The sequence below is a fragment of the Dendrobium catenatum genome, unplaced genomic scaffold, assembly GCF_001605985.2.
Source record: "Dendrobium catenatum unplaced genomic scaffold, ASM160598v2 fragScaff_scaffold_621, whole genome shotgun sequence".
Classification (NCBI taxonomy): Eukaryota; Viridiplantae; Streptophyta; class Magnoliopsida; order Asparagales; family Orchidaceae; genus Dendrobium; species Dendrobium catenatum.
The window spans coordinates 14,120,827-14,148,407 of NW_021319083.1; the positions used below are offsets into that span (position 1 = coordinate 14,120,827).

General features: G+C 34.5%; 1 protein-coding gene across 2 annotated transcripts; it reads left to right on the forward strand.

Moving 5' to 3' along the window:
• Positions 1 to 26,331, forward strand: LOC110095132. Of its 2 annotated transcripts, none has more exons than XM_020820545.2 (24): positions 1 to 182; positions 4,524 to 4,657; positions 4,749 to 4,833; positions 5,789 to 5,842; positions 6,336 to 6,427; positions 6,510 to 6,613; positions 7,013 to 7,085; positions 11,943 to 12,342; positions 12,924 to 13,247; positions 13,324 to 13,521; positions 13,662 to 13,760; positions 13,835 to 13,898; positions 15,723 to 15,835; positions 19,124 to 19,370; positions 20,166 to 20,311; positions 20,404 to 20,528; positions 22,267 to 22,390; positions 22,464 to 22,522; positions 23,565 to 23,661; positions 23,736 to 23,919; positions 24,001 to 24,099; positions 24,295 to 24,413; positions 25,207 to 25,266; positions 25,869 to 26,331. In XM_020820545.2, exons 1-24 carry the CDS (start codon positions 144 to 146, stop codon positions 25,956 to 25,958), a joined length of 3,129 nt encoding a protein of 1,042 aa, XP_020676204.1. In that variant the 5' UTR covers positions 1 to 143; the 3' UTR covers positions 25,959 to 26,331. The 2 variants fall into 2 exon arrangements, with proteins under 2 accessions (XP_020676204.1, XP_020676205.1); XM_020820546.2 differs by having other exon boundaries at positions 11,946 to 12,342.
• The last annotated feature ends 1,250 nt before the right edge of the window (positions 26,332 to 27,581 follow it).

Genomic DNA, 27,581 nt, shown 5'->3' on the forward strand with positions numbered 1-27,581 from the left:
TTCCCCCACGAAGCGGTTCTCCATAGCAAAGCAGCGCCTCTTTCTTCTTCAATTTCGAAATCCTGACTCGATCAGATCAGATCGAAGGTTATCACCATCTTCTCCGATTTCTCTAACCGAGTGGCCACCGATCTCCGCCGGCGATGTTCGTGAGAAAGCTTGTCGAGAAGGCCTCCAAAAAGGTACCTATTCCTCCAATTGGATTTTGGTGAGCGATTTTTAGTCGGATGAGTGATTTTTGAGATTTCCGGGGAGAACAAATCGCCGGCGAGGGGATTCCGGAAACATTGGGGTTTTTTGTTGTTGTCATTTCCTTCGTGTTTTACCTTTCGTGAAATTTGAAACGCTGATTGTTGAGGATCGTTATTTACTAGATAAAAGCGACTCTGAATTAGTCTTCCGTTGTTGAATTTGATTATCGATATTGTTCCTAATCTTTGAGATTAAAACAACAGTTTTAAATAGGAAATACTCTATCGGCCAGCTTATTAAAATAAATAAATCGAAATTTGTTCATCATATTAACTTTATGATCTGCTTTATTTGTAAATGAATTAAGCTGTATTGAATTAATTATTATTATTTATTTAGCAGTTAATGATCGAGTCTATCTAATTTGACTAATTTGTCATCATCTACTGATAAATCGATTCCAATAACGAAGTCCTTCCTGCTTCTCACACGTTGTTGGCAAGTAGAAGGGAGCAGCTGTCAATTAGGTCAGATTTGTTATGATGCACGGATAAGTCAAAATCAAGTAATGGGTCATAATGATTCTTACAATAGTACAAAACAGTAATACAAACTAATTAAAGCAAGTTAAAGCGCAATATCTATAGACTATATCTATATAAACATGTAATATAAAAAAATCTTTTAAATTTAGAAGCCTTACCATTTTTATAATAAGGTACTAAATACTTTATAATTTATGTATATATACATCATAGTACTAAATAGCTTCATTACTTTAAGAGATTATTCTGTGCTGACGCCGAATCCAACTTAATATCCGGATATCAATCACAATGAGCCACGTCAGTGATACTGAGCCGCGGGCTTAGGTATCCAGATAGGATTCGGCTTCCGCACAGTGATTTTCGTAGTAAGGGGAATGACAAGTAATTTTCGGTTTGTTGGATCCCAAGAATTGCATTTAGTAATTCATGTGCTGCAAGCATATAAAATAAGGATGTTATTGGCTGAATGAGTCTTGACCTGCGCCTATCCACATGTCATCTATGATCTGTCCTGACTTGAATAAGATCAAACATGGACTGGACTGGTTGTCCGGTTATGATTTTACTCTTACAAATGGCAGGCTCAAGTGATTCTGAATTCCATGGATTGGGTCCCTTTGATCTCGTCTAAATAGTAATTTTTGCATTTTAAGAAATGCTGAATTGTTTATTGTTGTGAAAGTTCCTCAGGATTTAACTAAGGGGCTGTTTGATTGCTAATCTATGGAATGCTTATAGATTTTAAAATATAATATATTTAAATTAGTCATATTTGTTTAGTTGAATGTAAAACAAAGGTTGAAATTCATCATTTGAACTAACTTTGACTTACATATGGACATTTAATTTGAGAGTAGCTCATAGAAAACATGAGATCTTTTACATGAAAAATTGGGGAAAACTATATATTTCTCTACCGCCGCGAATATTCCAGGACGCAACAATAATATATTTAAATTAATCATATTTGTTTAGTTGAATGTAAAACAACTGTAGAAAATCATTTTTGAACTAAATTGTCACTCATATATGGACATTTAATTTGAGAGTAGCTCATAGAAGACATGAGATATTTTACATGAAAAATTGGGGAAAAAACTAGGGGCCTAGCCCATTGAAAATAAATTTTCAATATGTATTGTTACGCCATCAAAAAATTAGCTTGATCGGGCACGAATCTTAATGCAAATATGAATCAGAAATTTTCAAAATTAAATACATGACCATCCAAACTCCGATTTCAGTAAACTTATAATCAAACTGAATATCTCGAAGGGACGAACCCAACGATACCAAATTTTGTCCAATCCAAACCCAATAGGTCCAAATCAATGGCCCGAAGCCCATTTGGAAGCTTTAGAACATTAATTGAATGATCAAATGATATCCAAATAGAACATGCTTATAGTCGAATTGAGCTGCTTGACGAGACAAATCCAACGAGCCCAAGATCGTCGATCACAGTATTCTAGCATATTTAAGACACTTAAATGCTTGATAAATGATTCATGATCGAGGGAGTTAATATCGACCGTCCATTAAAACACTCCCAATATGCCCTCAAACTTCTCTCTTTTCACTAGTCATGTCACTCCAAAAAAATTATAAATAAACCCATTATTCTTTACAAAGGGAGGTGGAAGAAGAGAAGAAAAATAAAGAATCTCTCTGTCCTTTCAAACATGCACCATCAACTATATCTCTTGCCGACCACCGACCGTCGTCAGACTCCAATCACTAACCGTCGTCGGACTTTCGGTTATTCTGGTTGTTGTTAGATATTTTCTCAACAACAAAATATTTAAAGACATCTGCCCAAAGACTAATTATTACTTCATTTCCAGCCATCGTCAGACATTGATGGAACATTTTCTATTATTTAATCTACATCAAGGGGGCCAATCTTATGAAGTTTGCAAATCTCCCAAAATAATGTCTTCTCCCTGACATTAAGGTAAGGAATAAGTTAGCATTGCCCAATTATGACCCCGCCGACTACAGCCCTTCCGACCTTAATCGTCTGCCGACTACAATCCTTCTGACCATCGTCGCCTGCCGATTACGTTCATTCTGACCACTGTCTCCTCGATTACAGTCCTTCTGACCATCGTCGCCCCAACTAAGATCCTTCCTACCACCATTTTCCTCAAACTACGGTCCTTCCGACCATCGTCGCCCGACTGTTTTATTTTTTTCGAATATCATCGTTCGCCGACTACAGCCCTACTGACAAAATATATATGTCAACATTCTCTTTAGAACTGATGATATGTAATGCACTATATACAAGTGTATTTGCTACATTTGGCCAGCTCCGTTCTCTAAGGAGGGGTATTATTTGTAATCAACCATCGATACTAGTAGATTCATTCAAATTTTGCCGGGCCTCGTAATTTTTTACCTTTTCAAGGGTTTTCACATAAAAATCTTGGTGTCTCTTATAAGTATTGCACCATACTCTTTTATTGGTTTATGTGATGGATCTTTGGATAAAACTAGGATGCTAAACTTTACCTTTCTCTACCGCCACGAATATTCCAAGACGCAACAAGTATCAGTCTAATTTTATAAAATATGTCATTCTAATAGCTAGAAAAAATATTAACAATATGTTTTAACATCGATGATTGACAATTGTCGGGTGTCATTGTTAGGCGCATCATATAATAATTGACTAGGAATATTGCAAGTTAAAAATTATTGGGTGATTTTAGTTGTTCTCCTTATAAGGTAGCATACAATTTGACTGACAAGGCTTGTGTTTGACTAACGAATGTTAGATGCCACTTTTAGTATGTGTTGGGCGACAATTGACTAGGAATATTAAAGGTTGGGCAATGTCAGAATGGCATCGCTATGTCGTCCACCTTATAGGTGGGGAAATTCGATTAACTAGAAGGTATGTGACAAATATTGGTGGCTAATGGACAGTGGCGGAACCACTTAAGGCTTAGGGGGGGCAATTGCCCCCCCTCAAAAAAAAATTTTTTTTTTATAGGAAAGAAAAAAAAAATTTATATATTTCTAGTCAATTGTTAGAGAAATTTTTTTTGCCCCTCCTAAAAAATGACTTTTGCCCCCCCTAAAATACTCTTTTGTCCTAACTTGTCATAAAATGTCTATATATTTCTTCAAATTTAGTTCTAATATTTTATTTCGTGTTTTTCATGACAATTTAATTACACTTTTTTTTCTTTATTTTTCTTGCTTAATTTTTTTAAATAACTTATGTATTGTACTTGCCCCCCTCAAAATTGAAGCTGGTTCCGCCCCTGCTAATGGATGCTAATCATCACTATTCAATATATATTTGGAAATTATCTATGAGAAATGATAAGGGCTGGGTGACATCGTACAAGTTAACCTAATAATTATTCATATAGAATGTGGAGGTGAATGACTGAAAAAGTATGAGTGTGTTCAAGTTGGTAATCTTATGGGTGCTGGTACTGTTTTATCCCCTGGCAGGAAGCCAGATTTGAATGCCCCTGTTCTATCTAGGGAGGATAATGTTGTGCTAGATGCTGGTGTGTGTTCATATATATATATGTATTATTATATTTATTCTTATATGATTAAAAATTTATCCTAAGAAATTAAAAATGATTGAAGATTGAATTAATATTTACCTACAGTTAAATATAATTTTTTTACGTACAATTAAATCTAAGAAAAAAAAATGATCGAAGGGCTTTGAGAGTGTCGGGGAGATCGGGTTTCGTACAGCTGCTAATCGTGTGCTTTTATCTTGCTATTAATACTTCTTGATATTCTGGGTTTCAGCACGCAGGCAATAACATCAACGGTCTCAGAGCAGAGGACTTGAATCCTCACATCGCGTTCCACTATGGCATCCCGTCGGGATCCTCCTCCATGGCTTACGACTCCACCCAGCAAATTCTTGCCATTGCTACCAAGTGATCGTTTAACTTCGCTGCTGCTTATTTCTGCTCTAGAGCTTAGGTCGAATTCGAGATCATCTTCTAACTTTCATGTTATTAATTGCAGCGATGGCCGTATTAAATTGTTTGGAAGAGAGAATACCCAAGCACTGCTCCAGTCGGATGAGGCCGTTCCCAGCAAATTCTTGCAGGTATTTAACTCGGCTTGACGCTCTTCATCGTGCATTTTTTCCCCGCTCTTTTGCCTAGCTAAAATGTCTAGGGTTATGATCAATGGCCGATCCAGGATTCTGGTGTTGGTAGTAAATCATACATATCAATCATACTGGTTAATATTAGCCCATTTTCTACATTTAGTTTGATAGGCCACAACTTATTCTATATTTTTCCTGGCACATAGTATACCATCAACTTACAAGAAATGTGACTGTTCCTTCTAAAGAAAATTAGGTTCTTCTGCATTTTTTGAGAGAGAAGATACGTTTTATGTTCATATTTTTTTCTTGGTTTTGATTTGACGTATGTATTTCTTTTCTCCTTTATACCAATACTTGTATGAATATGAGAAACTTGAAGTTCCAAGCAATGACGTTGTTAAGTTCAGTTCAAGGCGTACTCTGAATTTGTCTGTAGTAACTACTGATCTAACAGCAGAGATATAGTCAGATCTGATTTTGCTTGAAAAGAGTGGTTTAATGGGTTGCACTGTAATGAACTGCCAGAGCGTCATGTAAATCTTTAATGCTGAAAACTATTAAGGTTAATTACATGTGAAATGCTGATTTTATTGGATATCTCTATATGGTCTTTTATACTACTTATGTAAAGTCTTAGATGACATCTTTTGGTGGTTTGTTTTACTAGATATATAACTTATTATATGAAGTTCTTCATTTAACCATTCTATTTTGCAAGTAAGCGGTCCATGTTGTTGCCAATCACACTGGTATATGTTAAATATGAATTGGAAGGACTCAATGCAGAATGCATTTGTTATTTCACATGGCAGTATGATAAGTAGTATCCTGGCGCCATTGTCTGAAATTTTCTTATATTTTTATGGGATATATTATTTCACTTGTACAACTGAAGTTAAGATTTTTTTTTCCTTTAATCTCATTTAGAACCTTTTTTTGGTCAATGCAGTTTCTTGAAAATCAAGGCATTCTCTTAAACGTGAATACTAATAATAACATCGAGGTAAGTTTTCTTTGGTGTTATCACAATTTTCGATCATTCTTTGCTTTACTTTCACTATTTTGGAATGCAAACAGCATTTTCTTTTTGAGTTTTGGTCTATTACATAATTAATTAATTCAACAATCATCAAGATGTATCTGACACGATTTCTAGCAGCACTTTTTTAATTACTAACAGTTCATTTTTACAGTCTTACTTGCTATAGCATGTTTTACTTGTATTGCTTTCATGTTTGATTGATGACTTTCTCATACTTTGCTAGTGCATATTATACTTCCTTCTGTCTGGTCCTTTTTACTCTTACATTTCTGTAAACTTCTCCTTGCAATTTATTCTTTGTTTTTGAAAAAGTAAGTTTATTATTATTTTTTTCTAAATATCTGATTTGGGAATTTAAGCTGTTTTCGTGTCATACGCAGTAGATCTTGTCCTTGGTGTTCATGTTTCTTTATATATTTGACTACATGACATTGCAAAAATATGCTTTGTTTAGGTGTGGGATGTTGATGTTCAACAACTATGTCATATTTATATGTTCAATGAAGAAATAACATCATTTTCTATTATACAACGGTCTTTGTACATGTAAGTAATCCTATGCTTATCATTTTTGTCTATGCTGCCTTGGATGCTATCAATTTATCTTTATTAACCATAACTCACATAGGTATGTTGGGACTTCTATTGGGGATATTTCAATCTTGAAGCTTGACCAGAGAGAGCGAAAATTACTTCGCATGCAATACAGAATTCCTTTTATGGAGTCTTATGGTAAACCTTCATTCCCACAGAATTCCTGCACTTCATGAACTATTTTATAAGTTACTGCTATCTGCAGAACTAAATTTCATTGCTCTTTTATTTGGAAAGGAAGTATATATATGGTTCTCATGTTTACTATAGGAATAGACATTAAATGACAATCAATGCTGTTTAAATTTAACTGGATACGTAGTGCATAATGTGGTTACTTTATGATTTTATTAGCACTATGAATGTCTCTGGATATCCTGCTAAATTAAGAAAGCATTTATTTCTATTTAATGCCTATGCTTGTAGTAAACAAAAAAATAATCTTACTTCCTGTCGATTTATAAGAGCAAGTAAATATAATTCTTTAGTTCTTATCCCATCATTTCAACTTACAACTTTTAGTTTATCATTTTTCAGGTAATGTTATTGAAAGTGGTGATCAAATTCCAATTGCACATATCTTGCCACAGCCTATGGCTGAGACGAGGAGGTCAGATATCCTTTTCTCTCAACCTTAAAACTTCTTCCACTTTCAGTCATTCATGAAAAATAACAAATTGTTGGTCAATACGCAATGTGTGTAATAGCCCGTATTTTGACCCAGACAAATAATTTTTTCCTGGAGTCAAAATACGGGCTATTACAGTGTAGCACACACACAAGCGGACATACTCAAGCATGGTTGCATGGATAATTGATGGACACACAAACATGGTTGCATGGATAAGTGATGGACACACCCTCGTTGACATCCATATGAAAATCTTATTGTAAAATAAATGAGTTAAATGATCTAGTCAGCTTAAATTTCTATGAATGCATGTAAAGTATTGACATGTAATTACATGTTTTTCATATCTCGAGGAAAGCCTCACATTTAGAATATTTTCCATGTCTTCTCAATTTTGGGATTGCTTTTTCTCTCAATCACCTTCATGTCAAACAAATCTTAATCAAAGGCTTGCATAATTTAAGAACTAATGATAGTTATAGAAGTTAATTGAGAACAATAATCATAGTGTCAACCCCAAATTAGTAGGGATACAATGGATCAATTTTTCATTGAATCGGGTAATCTGAATATGCCAATATTTGAAGCCAAGTCAAGAAAACAAAAATAAAAGTCAATCTTTTGGCGAGGACCATGAAACCAAGGTTGAAAAGCTTGCAAGCACTCTTTCATCTTGCATTCTAATTATCAACACCTTTATTTGCATCAATGCATTTTAATTTACAAAAGTTTACAAAAGCCATGAATTTATCATTATAACTAAACTTCATCATTTTTATGAGAAATGCACAAAGTAATTGTATGCATTGAATGATCCCCGCCTAGATTTATTTTATTAAAAACTATTTTTATTTCGAATGAATTTTTATAAGGCAGATTGGATGGTGTAGATAAAACACTTTTTCAGAGATTTTGACCTCATTAATGATTTATATTTCTAGTCTTAAGGCTTCCCATAGGCATAGGACCCTTCAAATGTGGAGGATTTTTACCAAGGAAATTTGTTAGTTATACATTGGTTCATTGTTATGGATTTTCATCTGGTTACATGTCGAAATAGTTAGGGATAGAAAGATTCTTGCATGTTTTTAAAACTGATGATAGGGTAATGATGGTAAATGTGATCACGATCCCATGGTTCTATCATCCCATAATGCTATGGATCCTAATTTAATTATTCAAAAGAGGTGATTGATCAAATCTAACTAGGGGATCTTTTTCATTAGCTATGATTTTTTTCATCCAAGGGGACCTTGTAGCTTAAGGAAACCTATCTTCATGGAAAAATTTTAAGGCCAACCTTGGCTAGAAAAATTATATTTATCGAGTGTATTGTGTAGCTCACAACTCATAGACTTAGATATTGGTTAGCTTTAGTTCTTGATCGGTCTTCCACTTACCGGTGTTCACAAGTACATTTTAGCCATGACCACATGATTTGAAGGAGCTTTTTACATTCTCATTTGTTTGAGATTTTTGAGTGTTATTATATGGACACACTGAATGCGACACCATCTTTTTGTGAGCATTATTTAAATTATGATTTGCTACTCTTCGTAAACTAGTGTAGAGGGTAGATGAATGAAAGCTCTAAAAATGAAGTGATTGATTATTACGAGAATTTTATCTTTTATGCCTTTTATTATTTTGTAGGGGTTGTGATGCAACCTAAAAACAAACTTTGCTCTAGGAATGCAAATAAAAACACACTTCTTTTTTCATTCACATAAACCTTAAATAACACAAAACACAATAATAAAGCAGTACTAACGTCACTTATAACTTATAATAGAACAAGACACGACACAACTTAAAATTTATAATAGTTTTAAAGAAGAAAGATACTGGTGGAATGAAAACCGTAGAGTGAAGAATAGATAGAAGTCCGAGACAAAATATAAGAAGGATAGAGAGAAGAAGTTAGCTCGCAAGCTAGAAAAACCTGCAGGTTTTGAATGATCACATTCAAAAAATTCTTCAGTCTCTCTCTCACCGAGAAAATCTGCCCCAATTTATAAGAGAAATAAGAGGGAATAACATTTAATAGATCACATAACCCAAAATATCCACTAAAACCACCAAAACAACCCACATTTAAAGCCTCCTGCATAGGAATTAGCAAAGAGGAAATCGAGTAGCCACAATAGGAAAAATGAGTAGTCACAACAGGAAAAACTAGCAGCCAACAGTAGGAAAACAAACATGACAGCAGCATGGGGAAAAATGGCCAGCATAGGGAAAGCTAGCAGCACTTAGGGAAGACTAAACAATAGAATGTATACTAGAAGACAAAAGAGAAAATGAGTGGACAACATGAAAATTGAGAGATAGCTGGGAAACCGAGGGGCCAACAGGGAAAACAAAAGTCAATGGAAAAAACTAAAAAGCCACTGGCGAAAGAAAGCTAGCAACACAAGTAGAAAATAAAGAAAACATAAAATGATAACTCTTGACTGCATCAATTCTCCTATGGTGGAAGAATCTCATCTCCTAATGAGAAAGCTTCAGTAACGCACTGGTAGATATCAGGACAAAGAATATGCAACTCTTTAGCTTCAACCCAAGAACAATCAGACAAAGGATGCCCCCTCCATTTAACCAAGAAACCTCAGTGCACGCCTTGTCTTGTCTGGATAGTACGAATGTTTACAACATCTTCAACAAGATCATCAGTTGGTTCATCTTCATTTGCAACAACTTTGTGCAAAACAATCTTTCGAAATTTTTTCAGAATCTTTATCTTTTTTGCATGAAAATACTCCCTCTCAGCATCCTTCAGTAGAATGTTCTATTCTTATTATCTTCTCTTTTTCTTGTTCAAACTCTGACCAAAGTAGCAATTTATTGTTTTTATACTTCTCAGTACATAAATATTATTGTCTTTACACTTTGAGTATTTAATTTTGAATTGGATGTGCAGAAATTGCTTGAGGCGGAACCCATTCTATTGATAGAAAGTTATTATATGAAATTAGTTGAATAGATGGCTGACTTTCACAAACAACAGACTCAATTACTTCTTGAATTGGAACTTCGGCTTGTTGATGGTTGTCCTTTTTTTTTAAAAGAAAAGGGAAGACTCACACGATAACCTAAAGCTCTTATACCAAAATTGATGCAACCTAAAAACAAACTTTGCTCTAGGATTGCAAATAAAAATACACTTCTTTTTTCATTCACATAAACCTTAAATAACACAAACAAACACAACAATAAAGCAGTACTAAAATCACTTACAATTTATAATAGAACAAGATACTTTACAACTTAAAACTTACAATAGTTTTAGAGAAGAAAGATATAATTGGAATGAAAACCGTTTAGAGAAGAAGTTAGCTCATGAGCCAGAAAAACTCGCAGGTTTTGGATGATGACATTCAAAATTTTTTTCAAAGTCTCTTTCACAAAGAAAATCGGTCTCAATTTATAGGAGAAATAAGATGGAATAAAATTTAATAGATCACATAAACGTGCCCCCAAAACAACTACTAAAAATCACCAAAACAACCCACATTTAAAGCCTCCTGCATAGGAATCAATAAAGAGGAAACCGAGCAGCCAACAACAAAAAAACAACAGGACAACAACATAGGGATAAACAACCAACATAGAGAAAGACAGCAACACTTAGGAAAGACCAAACAGTTGCAGGTATACGAGAAGACAGCAGAAAAAATGAGTGGACATTAGGGAAACTGAGAGATAGTTGGGAAACCGAGGGGCCAACATGGAAAACAAAGGGTCAACAGAAAAAACTAAAAAGTCATTGGAGAAATAAAGCTAGAATAACAAGTAGAAAATAAAGAAAACATAAAATGCTAACTCTTGACTGCATCAGGTTGGATTTGATATGTCAGTGGCTTTACATTGGTTGTGGACGTCATGGAGGTTCTCTTTGGTAGAGCTTTGATTTTGGTGTGGTCATTATAAAGAAGCGGGTGATTGATGTGTGTTAAGGCTTCAAGCTAGGGTGTTGACACTTATTGTTAGGCTTGAAGAGCTGCAAAAATGGTGACAATCCCTTTGATTAGGATGATATGTTGTTGTGCCCCTCATTGAGATATTAAGTTTTGGTTGTCTGTAGTATACTTCTGGCATGTTACTGTTGATTGATAGCCTCTTATTGATATTTTAGATGGGTGCATAACTTCTTGGTATGAAGGCCACAAAAACTACAGCTGTGATTCATTTGATTAGGATTTAGCTTTGGCATGGCCATCGTCAGGATGAATCGTTTAGGGATGTGTTTTAATTTTCGATGCTGATTTTATTTGCAATTGATTGGTAGCCTTATGTTAAATGGAAGCAGCATCTCTCTCTCTCTCTTCTCTCTCTCTATATCATATATATATATATATATTATATATTTAAGAGCTTGAGCTATACCGTTTTCTCTCTCTCTCTCTCCAAAACATGGAATGAGAATTGTAACGGCAAATACTATAAGGATAGGGAAGTGACAAGCTATTTGAAAAGATACGATGATAGTAGAAAAAGTAGCCTAAGGTGATTTTACGAAAGATCATACATTATCGTTACTTCAAGCACCAAATAAGTTTAGATTGTGTTCTCACATGGGGAAATTCTCTCTTTGGTGGATGGTTTGCTATCTTGCTCCAACTTGAACTATTATCCCTTCTTCCTTGCACTATATTACCATCACCTCCATCATATTAGTATTGTTACATACTCATACTAAAAATGACGGAATTCATACAATTAAAAGGGAAGTAAGATATTGTTTATACTTCTATCTTGATGTCTTTTTGAAATTCTTATCTTTTTTATACATTTAGGAATTTATCCTTACCAATTCAAGTGTAAAATACTTTGCAGCAGGGTTCTTATAGTTTTTAGAGATGGACTTCTAAGTTTATGGGGGATTCAAGAAAGTAAGACATTGTTTACTTGTGGAAGTGTGGCACTTTCTTCAAACTATGAATCTCGAGCGGTGATGTCAGCTTGTTGGACTTGTACGTTTGGTAGCAAGGTTGCTATAGGATATAGCAATGGAGATCTTTTTCTCTGGGCCATACCAGTGATTTCAGAGAAGCATGGTACAATGTTGAACAAAAAAGAGATTCATGCTGCTCCAAATATTCCTTTTTTGAAGCTTAATCTCGGTTACAAGATGGACAAGATTCCTATTACCTCTCTGAGGTGGGTTGTTTCCGATGGCAAGGCCAGCCATCTTTACATCAATGGTTTCTCTGAGTTAGGAAATTCCTCATTTCAGGTAATTAGTTCTGTATTTTAAATTTTTGTGATTCAGTAGCCTTTGAACTGTTCTCTTTCTTACCTTACTATTTAATCAACATGGTTGCTGAATTATTGCAGTGCTGGATAAATAAAAATTACAATACCAGCTTTTTATGTGATTGAACTTTTTCTTTTCGGTTAATATTATTTTAATAAATAAATCATTTAAAATTTTTGGAAATCCGTGTTGCATTGTCTTGGCTGGGCTTCCAAAATGTGTCTTTTTCAAGGAATAAATGAACAATCCATTCAAACCTTTTTTAGCATCAATTTAATCCACTGTAAGCCTTTTTGGCTGTATCATGACTATGCATGTACTGACTCCAGAAATCCTATGGCCTAATAATTTTTTGTGTTTTCATAATCATGCTTCAATTTAATATTAGGGACCGATAAAGCTTTTCCAGTAATATATATATTGTTCCCCAATTTTCGAGTATGCTATATATATATTTTTTAAACAGGAAGTACCAACTTTATATGGAATATTGTCGTGATATTTTATTTAATATGTTTCTTGGTTGTTATTTCAACTGAGGATTTGGTTTCATTGTATAGGTTATAATTCTTAATGATAACTCTGAATCCCGAACTATCAAATTGTCGCTTCCTCTAACTGAACCATGTCTAGGGATGGAAATTATTTCAAGTTACAATGATGGCAACAAACAAAAGAAAGATTCCCTTGTTCTTTTATTGAAATCGGGCCACCTATGTCTTTATAGTGACTCAGAAATTGAGAATTCTCTTCTGAAATGCCAATCTAAATCAACTCCATCACTTCCAAACCATACAATTGTGAAGCTTCCTTATTATGAGTCGAGGATCACTGCTTCAAAACTTTATGGAGGTTTCTTGTCATCTTCAGGTCCTACTGAAGAGGTGCTTAATATGAAGTCAACACATTTCTTCTCTTTATCAAGTTAAACTTCCTGTTCCTGAGCTTCTTGCTTTTCAGGATAATCTTTTCTTGGCCAACAAGTTTTCGCACTTCCTCTCAGCTGATAAGAGGGAAAATTTGGTACATGTAAGTACCCGCTTTGAAGGGTTTGCAAAGACTAGAAGGTTATACATTACTGGACATATGGATGGAGCCATAAATTTTTGGGATGCTTCATTCCCGGTTCTTCTTCTTATGCTAACAATTAAACCCCAGGTATGTTATATGTGAATGCATTTATAGTTTTTTGACCTTGTTGGTTTGACTAGAGCTGTGTTTCAATTCTCAGCAAGTCATTTAATTATTAAGTTATTTACTTCTTACTTCACTTTTTTATGTGTTTTAAATTTTATAAGCAAAGTGAGGAAGGGAATGCTTCAAGTAATTCTTCTGTGACGGCACTCCATTTTGATTTCTTGTCCCAAATTCTTATTTGTGGAGATCAGAGTGGTTTGGTGAGCATTGAATCTTGTAAACAATTTATTGACGGTTGTCATTCTTTTGTTTCTTACGCTTTCCAATATTTCAGGTTCGCATCATTTCTTTCAAAAAAGAGCAACTTTCCTCAGACAATATGTTTTCGTTTCTTCAAGGTACTCTTTAAAAAGTGCAGATGCAGAAAGATATTTTTCTCTTTTATAAATTTTAATTAAAAGATTGTAAATGGATTACCTTGATGCTTTGTATTACTTCAATATTAATATATTGAAAGGAATGAATTTTTGTATGAGTGCATTATAATATTGTCAATTTACAGCATTTGTTTGCTATAAGCACAGGTTTGCGTTCCTAGTGAATCTTCTCAACTGATATTTGGGTTATTAGTCTAAAATTAACCATTTGGAAAAGAAATTAATGAGCTAATTGGCAATTTACTTTACTCCTTATGATCAACTTGAATATTGTTATCTGAAGGATGATTATTTTAGTCCCAACATTGTGAGCATACGCTGTTATTCACAAATTGCCAAATTCTCTTTTAGTGAGATTCAACATAACTTTTCGGAGAGAAGGATACGGCGAGCAACAATTGATACAGATCTGCGAGATGAAACCAGATTAATATCCTCAACCAACATAAACATCTTTTTGTTTATCAATTATTTATGAACCATTTACTTATTGCCAACTATTAGATACAGTATATCTTGGTGGTGCATGTTCTTCTCAAAATTGCCTTTTCTTTTTCAGCATCTTTATGGGCTTCAAAAACTAAAAAGTATATCCATTAATAAGGATGGGAACCATTTAATTATCCAGATCAAACAAAATATCCTACATCCACATATTTTGGTCCTTATATATTTAATTAATAAGCTTCCTTTAAACTTTCGATGGTAATAATTATAGTAGGCATCTTGTGACTTGCACTTGACTTCTGCATCGAGAAATTTTGTGATTGTAGTTGCATTCCATCTAAAATTTGATTGGGCCTTTCATTGCTATTTGTAATGGGTAGGCATATTTATCAAAGATTCTTTTTGGCGTTTAATTTTCGTTTCAAAATGTTCATGACTCATATTTTTCAGGAGACATCACTTTATTTCCTGTCATATGCTATGGTTTTTAGTATTGCTTAGTTTTCCATTGTATTTTGGTATTTAGTAATGCCAAATAACAGCAATTTCACATTCTAATTTTGGCTCTTGGCCTCCTATAGGGGCATTTTGATTGGGAGTGTTGGGTTTTAATTTTAGGGTATTTGGTTGGGTTTGAAGAAAATCTGAAGTGTTATTTTGAGGGATTTGAAAAGTACATATTTCTTATTTTCGGTGTATTCCAAAATCACTTGTGCTTTCAAAATACACCATGTGCGAACTACGCTTTGAGAAATACTGTGAATAGTTGTAATCTCCGCCTCTACACCTGACAATGCCTCAGGCTCTGCTCCTGACACCATCGGTGCCTCTATACCTTGCACCTACTTCAACAGGTCATTGCTCACCCAATCGCTATTCATGACCCCGCGACCCGGCATCTACCTTTTTGTCCACGTTGAAATCCTATCATGAGACCCATCTTTCTCATGCCCTAGTTCACATATTTCATGCCCCTTTGTCACAAGAAAATAATAATAATAATTATTTTTATTTTTAGATTTGTTTTATTAGTTCTAATGAAACATAAAAAATTTTGATTTATTGAATTTTATATGCATTATTTTTACTTTATAATGCATTTAAAATATCTCTGAATTCTAAATACTTCCAACTAAACAGCTCGTCAGCTCCTTAATCTCTAATATCCTGAATAATTTTGCAGTTTCTATTATGGCATTTTCTTATTACCATGAATAGTTCATAAATGAAAGGTGCAGCCAACTTTATCAGGAACACTATCTTTCTGCTTTCCAGTGTGTTGACCTTTCCATTTGTTATGTTTTTGTTTATAATGAACTTTTTTCAATGATGTGGCAGCAAAGCTAGGGGCCAACTACATCATTCAGACTATTAAGCTTAAAGGAACTATATTATCGCTTGGCGTCAATACTGAATCCAAGCATGTTGCAGTTGGAACTGACAAAGGATATGTATGTTTTTGTACTCATTTCCGTATTTGTCCATTTTAATGCATAAAATGCAATGTATGTTTTTGTACTCATTTCTGTATTTTGTCCATTTTAATGCATAAAATGCAATACTGTCTTGGAAATTTCTAGAGAGTAAACTCAAAGTTATGCGGTTTTAACCGTGCCAAGCTTCAAACCTTAGACATGTTTGCAAGCAATTTAACTACCAGACTACCCAGAGCTCAGCATTATGATATTTGGAATTGAAAAGGTTCTCTTCAGCAGTTTTTTTGGATAGGCCCAAGAGCAATGGCTAGGTTTCTCTATTGTGAATAGGAAGTCGCCGGCTTGAATCATGAAAATAACCTCTACTAAGGCTTATATAATTACTTTTACTCAAACTTGCTCTGGCAGGAGAATAATGCACCAATACCCTTTTAGCCAACTTGTAACAATCAAAATGATGCATCAGTAACTTCAGCTTTTTGGCATACAATTGCCGAAAAATAACATATTTCTTGAAAAAAAAATGTAAAAAATTATGGCCATAAATTCATGTTGAAGTTTAGTTGTAATTATTGTAAATTGTATTCGAACGTGATGTTACGCCTCATTTATCCCCCTCCCCCTCCTTTTCCAGGCAATCATGAGCCGTGATAGAAGTGGACAACCCGGATAGATATTATTTCCACTTAGGGGTGTAAGTGTGCCGAGCCGGCTTGAACTCGACTCGGTAATGAGCTTGCGAGTTGAGCTTCGAGCTCAAATATTAAAAGAGCTCAAGTTCGAGCTTGATGAGACTCGGCTCCTTGGTTATCGGCTCGCTAGGTCCGCTCGATTAGGTTGATATTAGAAAAAATACAATAAGTTAGATTATTTTAAAATATATAATTTCTCTAAAAGCAGCCCTAAAACTTAAAACTTAATTATATTTAAAACAATTAATGCAATCCTGCAGTTGCCAACTATTTTTTGAGAAATTTGCTAGCTGCTTTAAACAAAATTCATTATTTTTTTTTTTGAAAAACCTGCTCTTAAATAAAGTCTATTCTTCATCACCAACACTCTTCTTTTCCAACGGGCTGCTAAGCTCGTCTATGTTTCCTCCTTTCTTTGGTGATTAAATCTCCCTAGTTGGTGTCCCAAATTCGACTCCCAACCTCCTCCGGCGAGCCAAGCCCATTGTAACTCCGGCGACCAGACGTTCCAACTTTACCAGGAATTCATTTTTATTGTCAATTCCTTGAAAGGAGTTTTAAGTATAGTGAGCTTTACCTGAGCTGATAAGCTGGTTTTTGACTTAAATAACAGGAAGTTTTCTGATGTGAAACAACATGCGGTGAAACATGAATTGCACGTTAGAGATTAATGAGAGTTTAACTTTGCAATGTTAACGATAAAATCTAGCTTACTCAAGTTGGATTCAAGAAAATTCGTGGTAGATTAAGTTAACGGCAGTGATTAGATTTAAGAATTACAAGAGTCTTGCAAAAGATAGCCAAAACAAACTAGATAATGCAAATAGCTACTACTAAAGCCACACGTTTAAAATTTAGATCATTCACCTTGAGGTCTGTCACTCGTTTTGAAAGTGGTGGCTAGCGGAGGAGAATCGTAAGTAGACTTAGCGATGCCACTAGTAGACAAGTGATCTCGCGAGGACTCGTCGCCGGGGAAGAAGCCGGATTTGGAGGAGCGGGTGGGTGGCCGTTAATGATCATCTCGCTCGTCATATATGAATCCGAAGTTCCATTCAAGTTCGGGGTCCGCCATGCATCCTCGCCAAAGGTGTGGCTGTTTGGGTGCTTGAGATGAAGTAGACGGCAACCAAAACCCTTCTTGATGTGGTAGACAGCAATCGAAAACTTTAGGACAACATCCGAAGCTCTCCCGACTGGCTGGACAGCCGGAAGAGATGCCGAATTTCCCTGAACAACAGCAGTTTGGTCTTGGACAGATCTTGGACAGCAACCTTTAAGGTGCAAGAGACGTTGGATGGCTCTTCTAGGCTACTGGAAACTCGGGACATCAAATTGTGGTCGTCCAGTGTGCTAGACAGCAAGATATTCCTGCTGGCGTAAGGAGACAGCAAGCAGAGCGTCGGGACAGAGGCTGTTTGGACCTTGGGCGGGACTTGGGGAGATGGAGGTGAAAGGGAATACTTGATTTCAAATTTCAGATTAGAAATCTGAAATAAAAACTGTAATTACGTTGGATAGGGGAGGTATTAGGGAGGTAATTAAGAGGTGTTTAAATGGTGATGAGGTGGCAATTAGAGAGGGGAGTAATAAGGGTGAGGTGGCCGGCCATATGGAGAGAGAGAGAGGCTTGAGTTTCAATTGAGTGGGGACCACAATCTTAATTTCAGTTTTAACAAAAATCTGAAATTAAATTTCAGTTTTTTAAAGAGGAGTTTCCTAAATTAAAGACATTCAATTAGATTAAATTCGAATTTCAAATTCGAAATTTAAAATCCAATTAAATTGAGGGCACGATTTAGGGAAGCAATTTAGGAAACAATTAATGACTCCTAACCATTTGAATCTCAATTTTGAAATTCAAAGGAGGGGCAAGAGGCGGCGGCAGGAAGGGGGGGAAGAGGGCTGGTGGGCTGGCTGGCGGGTTGGGCTGGCCGGTGGCTGCTGGCCGGCGGATTGGGCTGTAGGCCGGCGGCCTGGGCAAACCAGGGAGGGGCGGCGGCAGTGAGCAAGAGAGGGCAATCAGTAGGGGATAATCTTGGGATTCAAGCGTGGATTCCACTTTTCACAAATGCTTCAACCGGATCTCCACGACGACGAATCGATCACAAGAAATAAAGGAGAAAAAATGGTAGAACAAGAAGATCTAGAACTCACAAAGAGATCTAGCTTCTCCTGCGAACTCACTAAGAGGTCGATGAGGGTGAACTCACAAAGAGATCATAAGTGGCAAATAATTTTCATTCATCAAAAACTAAGCTATTACATAAGAAAAGGGCCATCTAAATAGGCCTCAAAATGACAAGAAAGCAAAAGACTAAAATGCCCCTCGGGCTACAATAACGACCAAATACCCATAAGGGTAAAAACGGAAAAACATAAAAAAACAAGTAAACTACTACATAAACTGATGAAAATAAAGATCATGATCGTCGCCGTCGATCTCCGGCATCTCCTGATGGTACATGTGTCGCAATCTCTGACGATGTCCTCATCATTTTCAATGATATTTTAATGAGTATTATTTACTGGATCATTTTCTTTCAGAAACTTAATATAATTTTCTAAGAATTGAGCCTACCATACTAAGTTTATCTATTGTACCATACAGGTATATGTTTTTGACATAAAAGGGGCGTCTATTTTATACCAAAAGCAATTCCCGACTCAGATATATACTGGCACCATTTCTTTGCAGTTTGAGAACTGCAACCATAATGGTTATATCAAGAATGTTTTGTTGATAGCCACAGAAGACTCCTCAGTCATAGCTGTTGAAGCGGATACGGGAAATGATTTGAGCAGCAATGGAATACACACCAAAAAACCATCTAGATGTTTACTAATGCAGATATTAGGTGAGCACTTTCTTGATTCCTGTTTAATTACTCCATATTTTTTCTTCTGAACGAAATAAGAGAAAATGAACGCTTCTTCTCTAGAAAAGTCGTGTGTGCGCGCGCATTGAAAAAGGGAGTTAGAAATGGGAAGAAAAAAAGAGAGAAATTCACTTACACAACTTGTTGATATCCACATAAACAATTTGGACTAAGGCTTCATTTGAGACTGCTATCTTATTGCTTCTTAAAGCTATTTTTTAGTACAAAAATTAATTTTTTTTACTAGAAAGTTACTTTAAGAAGCAATAAAAAAGCGGTCAAAAATAAAACCGATGAGAGAATACTAAAACTATGCCTCAATACTAATTTTATTCAATTAATGATTAGTAGCCAATGGTCTGAACATAAGCCATTAATCTCTATTTACTGAAATTAGGTTATCAAAATATGGTCGAAGATTTTGAAATAAAATCTTATACTTTCCAAAATTAAAATCGATCCTATTAAAACATCGGAATTTAAGCTTAAGATTATCCCGATTATCCCAAAAAAAAAAATGCAATTCAACGTAATAAAATAAATCTAAAAAATGAAGAAATTCGACAAAGAAGACATCTGAAATTCACCTTGAAAATTGATACGGTTCAACACATTGAAGCATTGCGATTGGCCCATGAGAAACTAAACTTTTGCGGGCTGATTTGATTGAATAATCAACCAACAAAGATGGTTATGCTTCTAAGAGATAGAAGAGAAAGAGAGAGAGCTTCCACAAAGATGGTTGAACCAACAGTAATGTTTTGTGCTGAACAGATATTTCACCAGATGGAGTATGCACAGCTCACTTGCAGGAGCTGAACCAAGGAAAGGTTGATAAGGACAAAACGATAAACCAGTCATTAATCTTGCTTTGCTCTGAAAAAGCTGTGCGTCTATATTCCCTGAATCACGCAGTCCAGGTGAAGATGATGTTCTTTTTGTATCGTGTACAATTTTTAAATAGCTGGGATACTGTGGAAATTAACCAGTACCTCTGATGCTTTTGAGTCAGGGCATCAAGAAGTTGCATTGCAAGAAAAAGTTAAGTGGCCCTTGCTGTTTCACTTCAGTTATTTCTAGCCATTCTTCTGAGATTGGCCTTGCTATTCTCTTTGCCAGTGGAAAATTGGAGATAAGGTGTGTGTTCCATTTTCTTTCCAGTGTTTGTGCCCAATTTTTTTACTTCGTACTTTATGCTGTAGTTTTTAATTATACCCTTTCACCAATTTTTTATGATTCTTCCTCACTATTTATCGTGTCTGGGCTTATACTGGAATGGTTTATTGCCTTGCAAGAATGAGCACCATCCTAAATAAAATGACAGTGCTTCAGCACTGAAGGCTGCAGATGGTTGTTGCTACCACATGAAGTTGCAAAGAGCTTGTCTCTGATGAAGTGAATAAGCTGCTCATATTGCTAAGCTCTTCCTTTTGTTCATGATTACTTGATTAGCAACCAAAAATCCTCACAAGGAACAAGCATAAGCTTAAACCCATTTGTTCCTTTCCATTGCACAACTTTGTTGGATGATCACCTACGGCTGATCTGATGGCAATAAATTATTAAACATTTCTCTAAGCACAATTATCTAAATGCATGAGACTTGTTTCCGGCTTCAAGCATCTGTATTAAGAAATTCTAAATTTTATTCAAATAATATTATGTTTTTTCTTGTTTCAAAGAACTACAACGGTGGTAGGATAGTAAGGGAGAATATGTACATATCATGAAGTTTTAAGAATAGTAAATTACTTGTAGGTCTTCGAGTTATAAGGTGCAGGTAAATTTCATGTCAATCTATATTTTTAAAAACTCTTCATTTTATCCCAAGTTATAGGAACGAAGCTCCTTGGTCCTTTGGTAAACAAAATTGTTATAAACAATAAAATGTTATTAATACTTCCTATGATATTTATTGATTTAGAGAAAGCCTATATATATATGGAGAGATTGCCTAGAAGGATCTAGTAAACTGAATCAAAAATATGTTGTTAATCATGCGCAGACCGCAATCGGATAAACATTTACTTGGGGATACCTTTCTATGTTTGAGAAGGAAGAAAAAATTCTCTATAAATTGTTTTAGAAACTTTAGGTTGCAAGAGAGTCAATACCCCCCTCGGCTTTTCATCTGTTACAATGTAAACTTGTACAAACTGCTAATCATGGTTTATATGATAGGCCTGCCATGTTTTTCTTGAGAAAATGACCAAGCATCTTAGTACCCAATTTCTGGAAAACATTGAAAGGCAAAGTGATCTATAGTGTGTAATTATGGTGGACACTTGCATTATGCTAGGACGTCTGATTTTCCACTCTTATGGGGCTGCCTGTAAGAAGTGCCATACATTTCGGCAAGGATCATCACTGTCAATGCACCGAATTTGTAGAAACATGTGAACCGATATGACTTTTCTTTCCACCAGAAACTTGCGGTTCTATATGAGTTTCATCCTTTGATGGTGTCTTCCAAGCACTACGGCTCCGATTGCCCAACTTTATAGGATGCTCTTGAATTCCTGAAATTGGTTTGTTTCTTTGACAGTGCCATGACTCCCTAAAACGTTTGAAGACACCTTTAAAACTTTTTTTTTTGTTCTTTCTGATTTGATTATGCTGAAAATAATTGACACTGATGGAAATATTGTAGATTTGATATTCAATCTGTGAGTATTTGTTTCTCCAGCTATCACTAAAATGATCTGGTTCTGATTCGTTGAGCTATTAATAGCCTGTCTTCCCAATTCACCAGCATCTATTCTTGTCATTATTTGTAATTGTTGCATTTATTCTGCGTCCTTTGCTGTTTTACATTAAATTCTTTGTATCCTACCTCCGTAAACATTAGCTAACACATTTAGGTCATGATAATCAGATCCCTTCCAGATCTAACCCTTCTAAAGGAGATGACAGTGAGAGGCTTTATAAATTCAGCTATGAAATCATACCCAAATTCAAATGGTGCAATTTGCTGCTCATCTGAAGGAGAACTTCTCATGGTAAAACAAATTAATTTTTCATTACTTTTTGTTCCAAATGCTCAGGTGCTAACTTATGGAAATAATTACTCAGGCTAATGGAGATCAAGAGATGATCTTCTTCTCAATTTTGATGCAGAAGGCTGTCAACAGGTAATTTATTAGGCTTAAAACATGAACTAAGCTCTCCGTGTACCGAAAAGTTCTTATTTCAAAATTGATGCAACCCCTTAATCCTCATATCTCATTGTGACATCATCCGAATTTAATGTTGCATCACAACAACTTTGATGTGAATTTTAAAATTTCATTTTCTTTCTGCACTCCTTGTTTTACTTTTCATGAGAAATGTTAGATACTTGCGTACAACCCTTTTTTTCTTATGGTGTGAAATGTAGCTGCATGCACCTTACTGCTTACCTATGTTGCACCGATACGGATACGCCGACACAGATACGGACACAAGACACATCAATTCTTAAAAAACATGATACAGGTATACGCGGACATGTCATTATAATTTATAAATTATACATAAAAATTTAAGAAAACAATCAAAATATACTATTTGAAATTACAAAAAAAATGAAAGCAACATCATTTGTAGCTTTGTAGCTCATAATATCAAAATAAAAGTAAGCATTAAATGTCTAGTACAACAACAAAAGCATAAACATAAATTGTCTAGAACGTTAAGTTTCAATTATTCAATAGAAAGAATGATATAATTAGCTTCTTCAGTGGTTTGTCTTTGAACTTCTATATCATCTTCAATAAAGATCATAGCTTCTAATTCAGGCTCATCAAATAAAAGATTAGCAATTTCTAATATTCTTATATCATCAAGAGACTCAAATCCATCTTGGAAATGAGAGAACCTCGCTCGCAACTGCAGAAGTAAATACGACGCATCTTTTTCGGATTTTTTTTGTTTTTCAACAGACACGCGTATCCTTTTGAAATTAATTTTTTTTTTAATTGGATATGGCAAAGCCATATGCGACATGTATCGATGCCGTATCGGAGGTGTAACCATGTATCAGTGTATCAAATACAACACGCCTTCATAAATAGGTGCATCGGTGCAACATAGCTGCTTACTGTATGTAAAATCATATGAACGATTGAAATATTTCATCCTGTGATTTGTGGATGTGCTTTCACTGGCATCTGCTCAATTTCTAACTCTTGACAGGAGCCTGGAGTCTATCAGTAAGGTTTACAAGAGGGGTGTTATCATGCAGCAAGAAAGTTTTCCTAATCTTAATGCCCACAAAGAGAAGAAAAATAAGGTACTATGTTTAACTTGTTGTAACCACACTGATAAACATATTATACCATGTCTAAAGAGGAATCGTTATTTCAGGGTATATTCAGCATGGTTGTAAAAGGTAGCAAGTCAAAGCATAATGAAGAAACTGTTCCTGAAGTTTCTTGCTCAAATTCTATTGAAGACCTATCAAACATATTTTCAACAGCCAATTTCGAATCTACTGATGAAATCACGAATACCTCAGCCAAAAATGAAGAAATTGATGAATTGGATATAAGTAATGTCCTCTGAGCCTCTTGTCTACTACTTCTATTAAGAAATGGGATTCACTTCATGACCAATCATCTTTATTTTGCAGATGATATTGATCTTGATGACACTAAAGACAAACCCAAAGGGCTGAATTTTCCTGCTCTAAATAAACAGAGCCTAGGCAAGAAACTTCAGGAAATCAGGGGTTAGCATCATCTTATTGTCCTCTGAGCCACTTTTCCTGTTATTATTGTTTTTTAGCTTCAGTAAATAGCGGCTGTGCCTCTCAAATACACTCTTCTACATGCAACATAGAAGTACTGTAGGGATTCTCATGACCTCATTAGGTGTTTAATCAAACATGTCACATGTTATGTGGAGATGTTTTTTGTTTGTGCAGGGATATTGAAGCCCAAGTCTGAGGAAAAGTTGAATGCCACAAAAGAGAAAAACGAAGATGAGAAGTCGCCTGGTACAGTTGATCAGATCAAGAAGAAATACGGATATTCAACAGGCACTGTAAGCTACAGATGTGCCTGTTTAATTTTTTGGATCTTCTGTTTATCCATCTTTCAAAATTTAAGAAGCAAATAGCAGCATTAAAATTCTATCAACCATCCTACTATGTTTTATGCGATGGTTTCACTTAAATAGTCATTTTATTATGATTGTGTTGATAAGGTAATAAATATATATATATATATATTTCTCATAATCAATTTTATTAGTACTATTATTCTTGCATATGTTATGGTAGTAATATAATCTAAGAGTAAAAAATAAATGAAAGACCAAACATAGTAGATATCACAAATACAAGACACATAAGTTTACATGGTTTGATAAAATTCACGTATGTTCATGACAATAAAGAGATCAAATAATTTTGCTAATCTTCAAAAGAGATGAAATAGAGATTATATCTCATATAAAAATAAGGAATGAGTTTAGGGATAGAATTTATTATAAGATCTCTTGAAGCTAACAAGAGATTTCACAAGATCCCTCATAGTTAATAAATGATTTCTTCCACATCTTTATATTATTACAAGATCTTCAAAACATTCGCATAGCGCACAAAAATATAATAGTTAAAGAGAAGATTGAATCATCTTTTATGAAGATTTTATTATGAAAAAGATTGGCTTCACAATTCAAATAATATCTAACTTGGACATAAATATTTTGATAGTGATTTAAGCTACATCTTTCGTTATAATTTTTTTGAAGTTGTAGTTTGCTCTATTGAGAAAGCCCTCTTTTTTCTGTCGCAGTTTTTCTATCTTGATATAATTATTCTTTTCTGATGCAGGAACTAAGCGTTCCGGCAATTGCGAAGGACAGGCTGAAAGACAACTCGAGGAAGTTGCAGGTATCCCAATAAGTCCAACGAGTTCTCAGTTCACTTAACTTATAATCGTACAGCATAGTTTTGTAAGGAAAACTTTTTCAAAATATCAAAATTTTCTTAGCTAAAAAGTACCAATATCAACCAGAACATTCTCATATATGAAATAAGAACATCACATTCTCATATAGAAGTTCTGTTTCATGAAATCCTAGAGAAGTGCACACATAAAATAGATATTTATTAAATATATTTCTTATGTAATTCAAAATTAATTTTTTGAAATATTTTAAAACAGTTATAACTAAAATGAATACTTATGGTTCATTTGAGACAGTTTTTTTGTAGTTGAACTTGAAATTTTTATGCTAGAAAATTATTTTAAAAAGCAGTAAGAAACCTATCCCAAACAAAATTTTAGGCTTTATCTGGGACGGATTTTTTACTTCTTCTTAAAGCAGCTTTCTAGTATAAAAATTAAAAAATTTGTCTAAAAAGATATTTTAAGAAGCAGTAGAAAAGCCTCCTCAAATGAAGCCTTAGTTTCACTTGTTAGAGTTACAGGAAGCACAAACAACTCTTCTCTCTGTCTCTTTGTAATTTTGATGCACATCGTTTTCTGGCAGGACACTGGAACTCGGTCATCTGAGATGCAGGATACTGCTCGATCTTTCTCTTCTATGGCAAAAGAGTTGTTAAGAGTTTCTCAGAAATAAGAGCACAAAGACCTGATTTTCCGTTTTTCTGCTGTTTGTGCATACAGTTATAGAGGCCCAGTTTCTGTTTATCAGCATTCCCATCCACTTGGATTGAATCCCATTCATCCAAAATAGATCGAACGGCTGGCAGATAGATAAATGCATCCCCATATGTCCTCTTGTGGCTTTTTTATAGATTATTGTTTGTTTGTTTATAATTCTTTGTTTGTTTTGTAGTTCAAGCCATCCATTTTCACTCGAGGAAATAAAAGTGAAATTTGCATGGCTTTCTGTTTACAAGTGTATTGTTAATTAACCAATTTATGGGCCTTTTTGTGCATAAACAATTTAGAGTGGCTACAAAAATGAAAATTCAGTCTGATTTATTTAATTTTTTCTTTGTACGTCAGTGTAAATTTTTGTTTGAGAAAATTGCATATTATGTCAATATAGAACTGTGTTGGAAATTTTTGTTTTATCTCTATATGTCAACATAATTCAAAAAGCTTTTTTGCTAAAAAATTGTCTTGGAAAGCAACAAAAATGAAATTTGCATGTTATGTCAATATAATTCAAAAAGCTTTTTTTACTAAAAAATTTTCTTAGATTTTGTTTGGTAACTTTTTTTTTATTTATTAAAGCAGTTTTTTAGTATAAAATTTATAATTTTTATACAAGAAAATTGCTTTAAGAATCACAAAAAAAATAGTCCCAAATAAAGTTTTAGAAATCCTGTCTCAAATGTTGAACCCTAATGCAAAATTAACTGATTTCACTTTTAAAGAAGTGAGCTGTTTCCTCAAAAATTAAGAATATATTTAAATTAGAATTGTTATTAAACTGCCAAGACAATTTAATCTAACATAAATGTATATTACGTAAATTATATTATGATGAATTTTGAATTAATTGATTTATTTTTAAAATAATAAGCTATATGTTTTGTATATAAAGCATTAATTCTAAGATAAAGTTATTGATTTCAATCCATGTTGATATAATTTATCAGGATATTTTACACAATTCTTCCGTACTTGAAGCTAAATACAATAAGTTTGTTCGAACACCAAAACTCATATTTGACCTGAAAATTCGAGATTGATCTGATTTTGACCCGAAAATTAGCAATTTTAGGTCAACTTCGGGTCATTCGTGTCGGGTCGGGTTGACCTGGACCCGAATCGGGTCGGTTTTGGGTCTAGAAGCCTAACCTGTTTTTAAAAATGGGTCGGGTTCGGGATTTTAAAATATAATGTTAATACTTTTTTTTAATAAATTTAATTTATAAAATAGAAATGTTAATTCGGTCCTGTTGAAATTATATGCAAAATTGGCATTTTTCTAAAAATTTGCTTTGGTAGCAAAAATCTGCCTCAAGATCAAAAGGAATTATTATATGTGGTCACTGAGCGTCGTCCTGAGGTGAATTAGGACGCGACACGTTACTTTTTTATCGTATATCGGTGTTGTGTACCGCTGTGCATCGGATGACGTGATGCATCCTAAGTTGCCTCTGAATAATCTGATGACCGTACAAAATAATTTCCACAAAATCAATGCAGCATCTAGAAAAAAAAAAGGTGATATAATTGCTCAAATTTTTATTAATGAATTTTGGTTTGGAATAAAATAAAGGTTGAA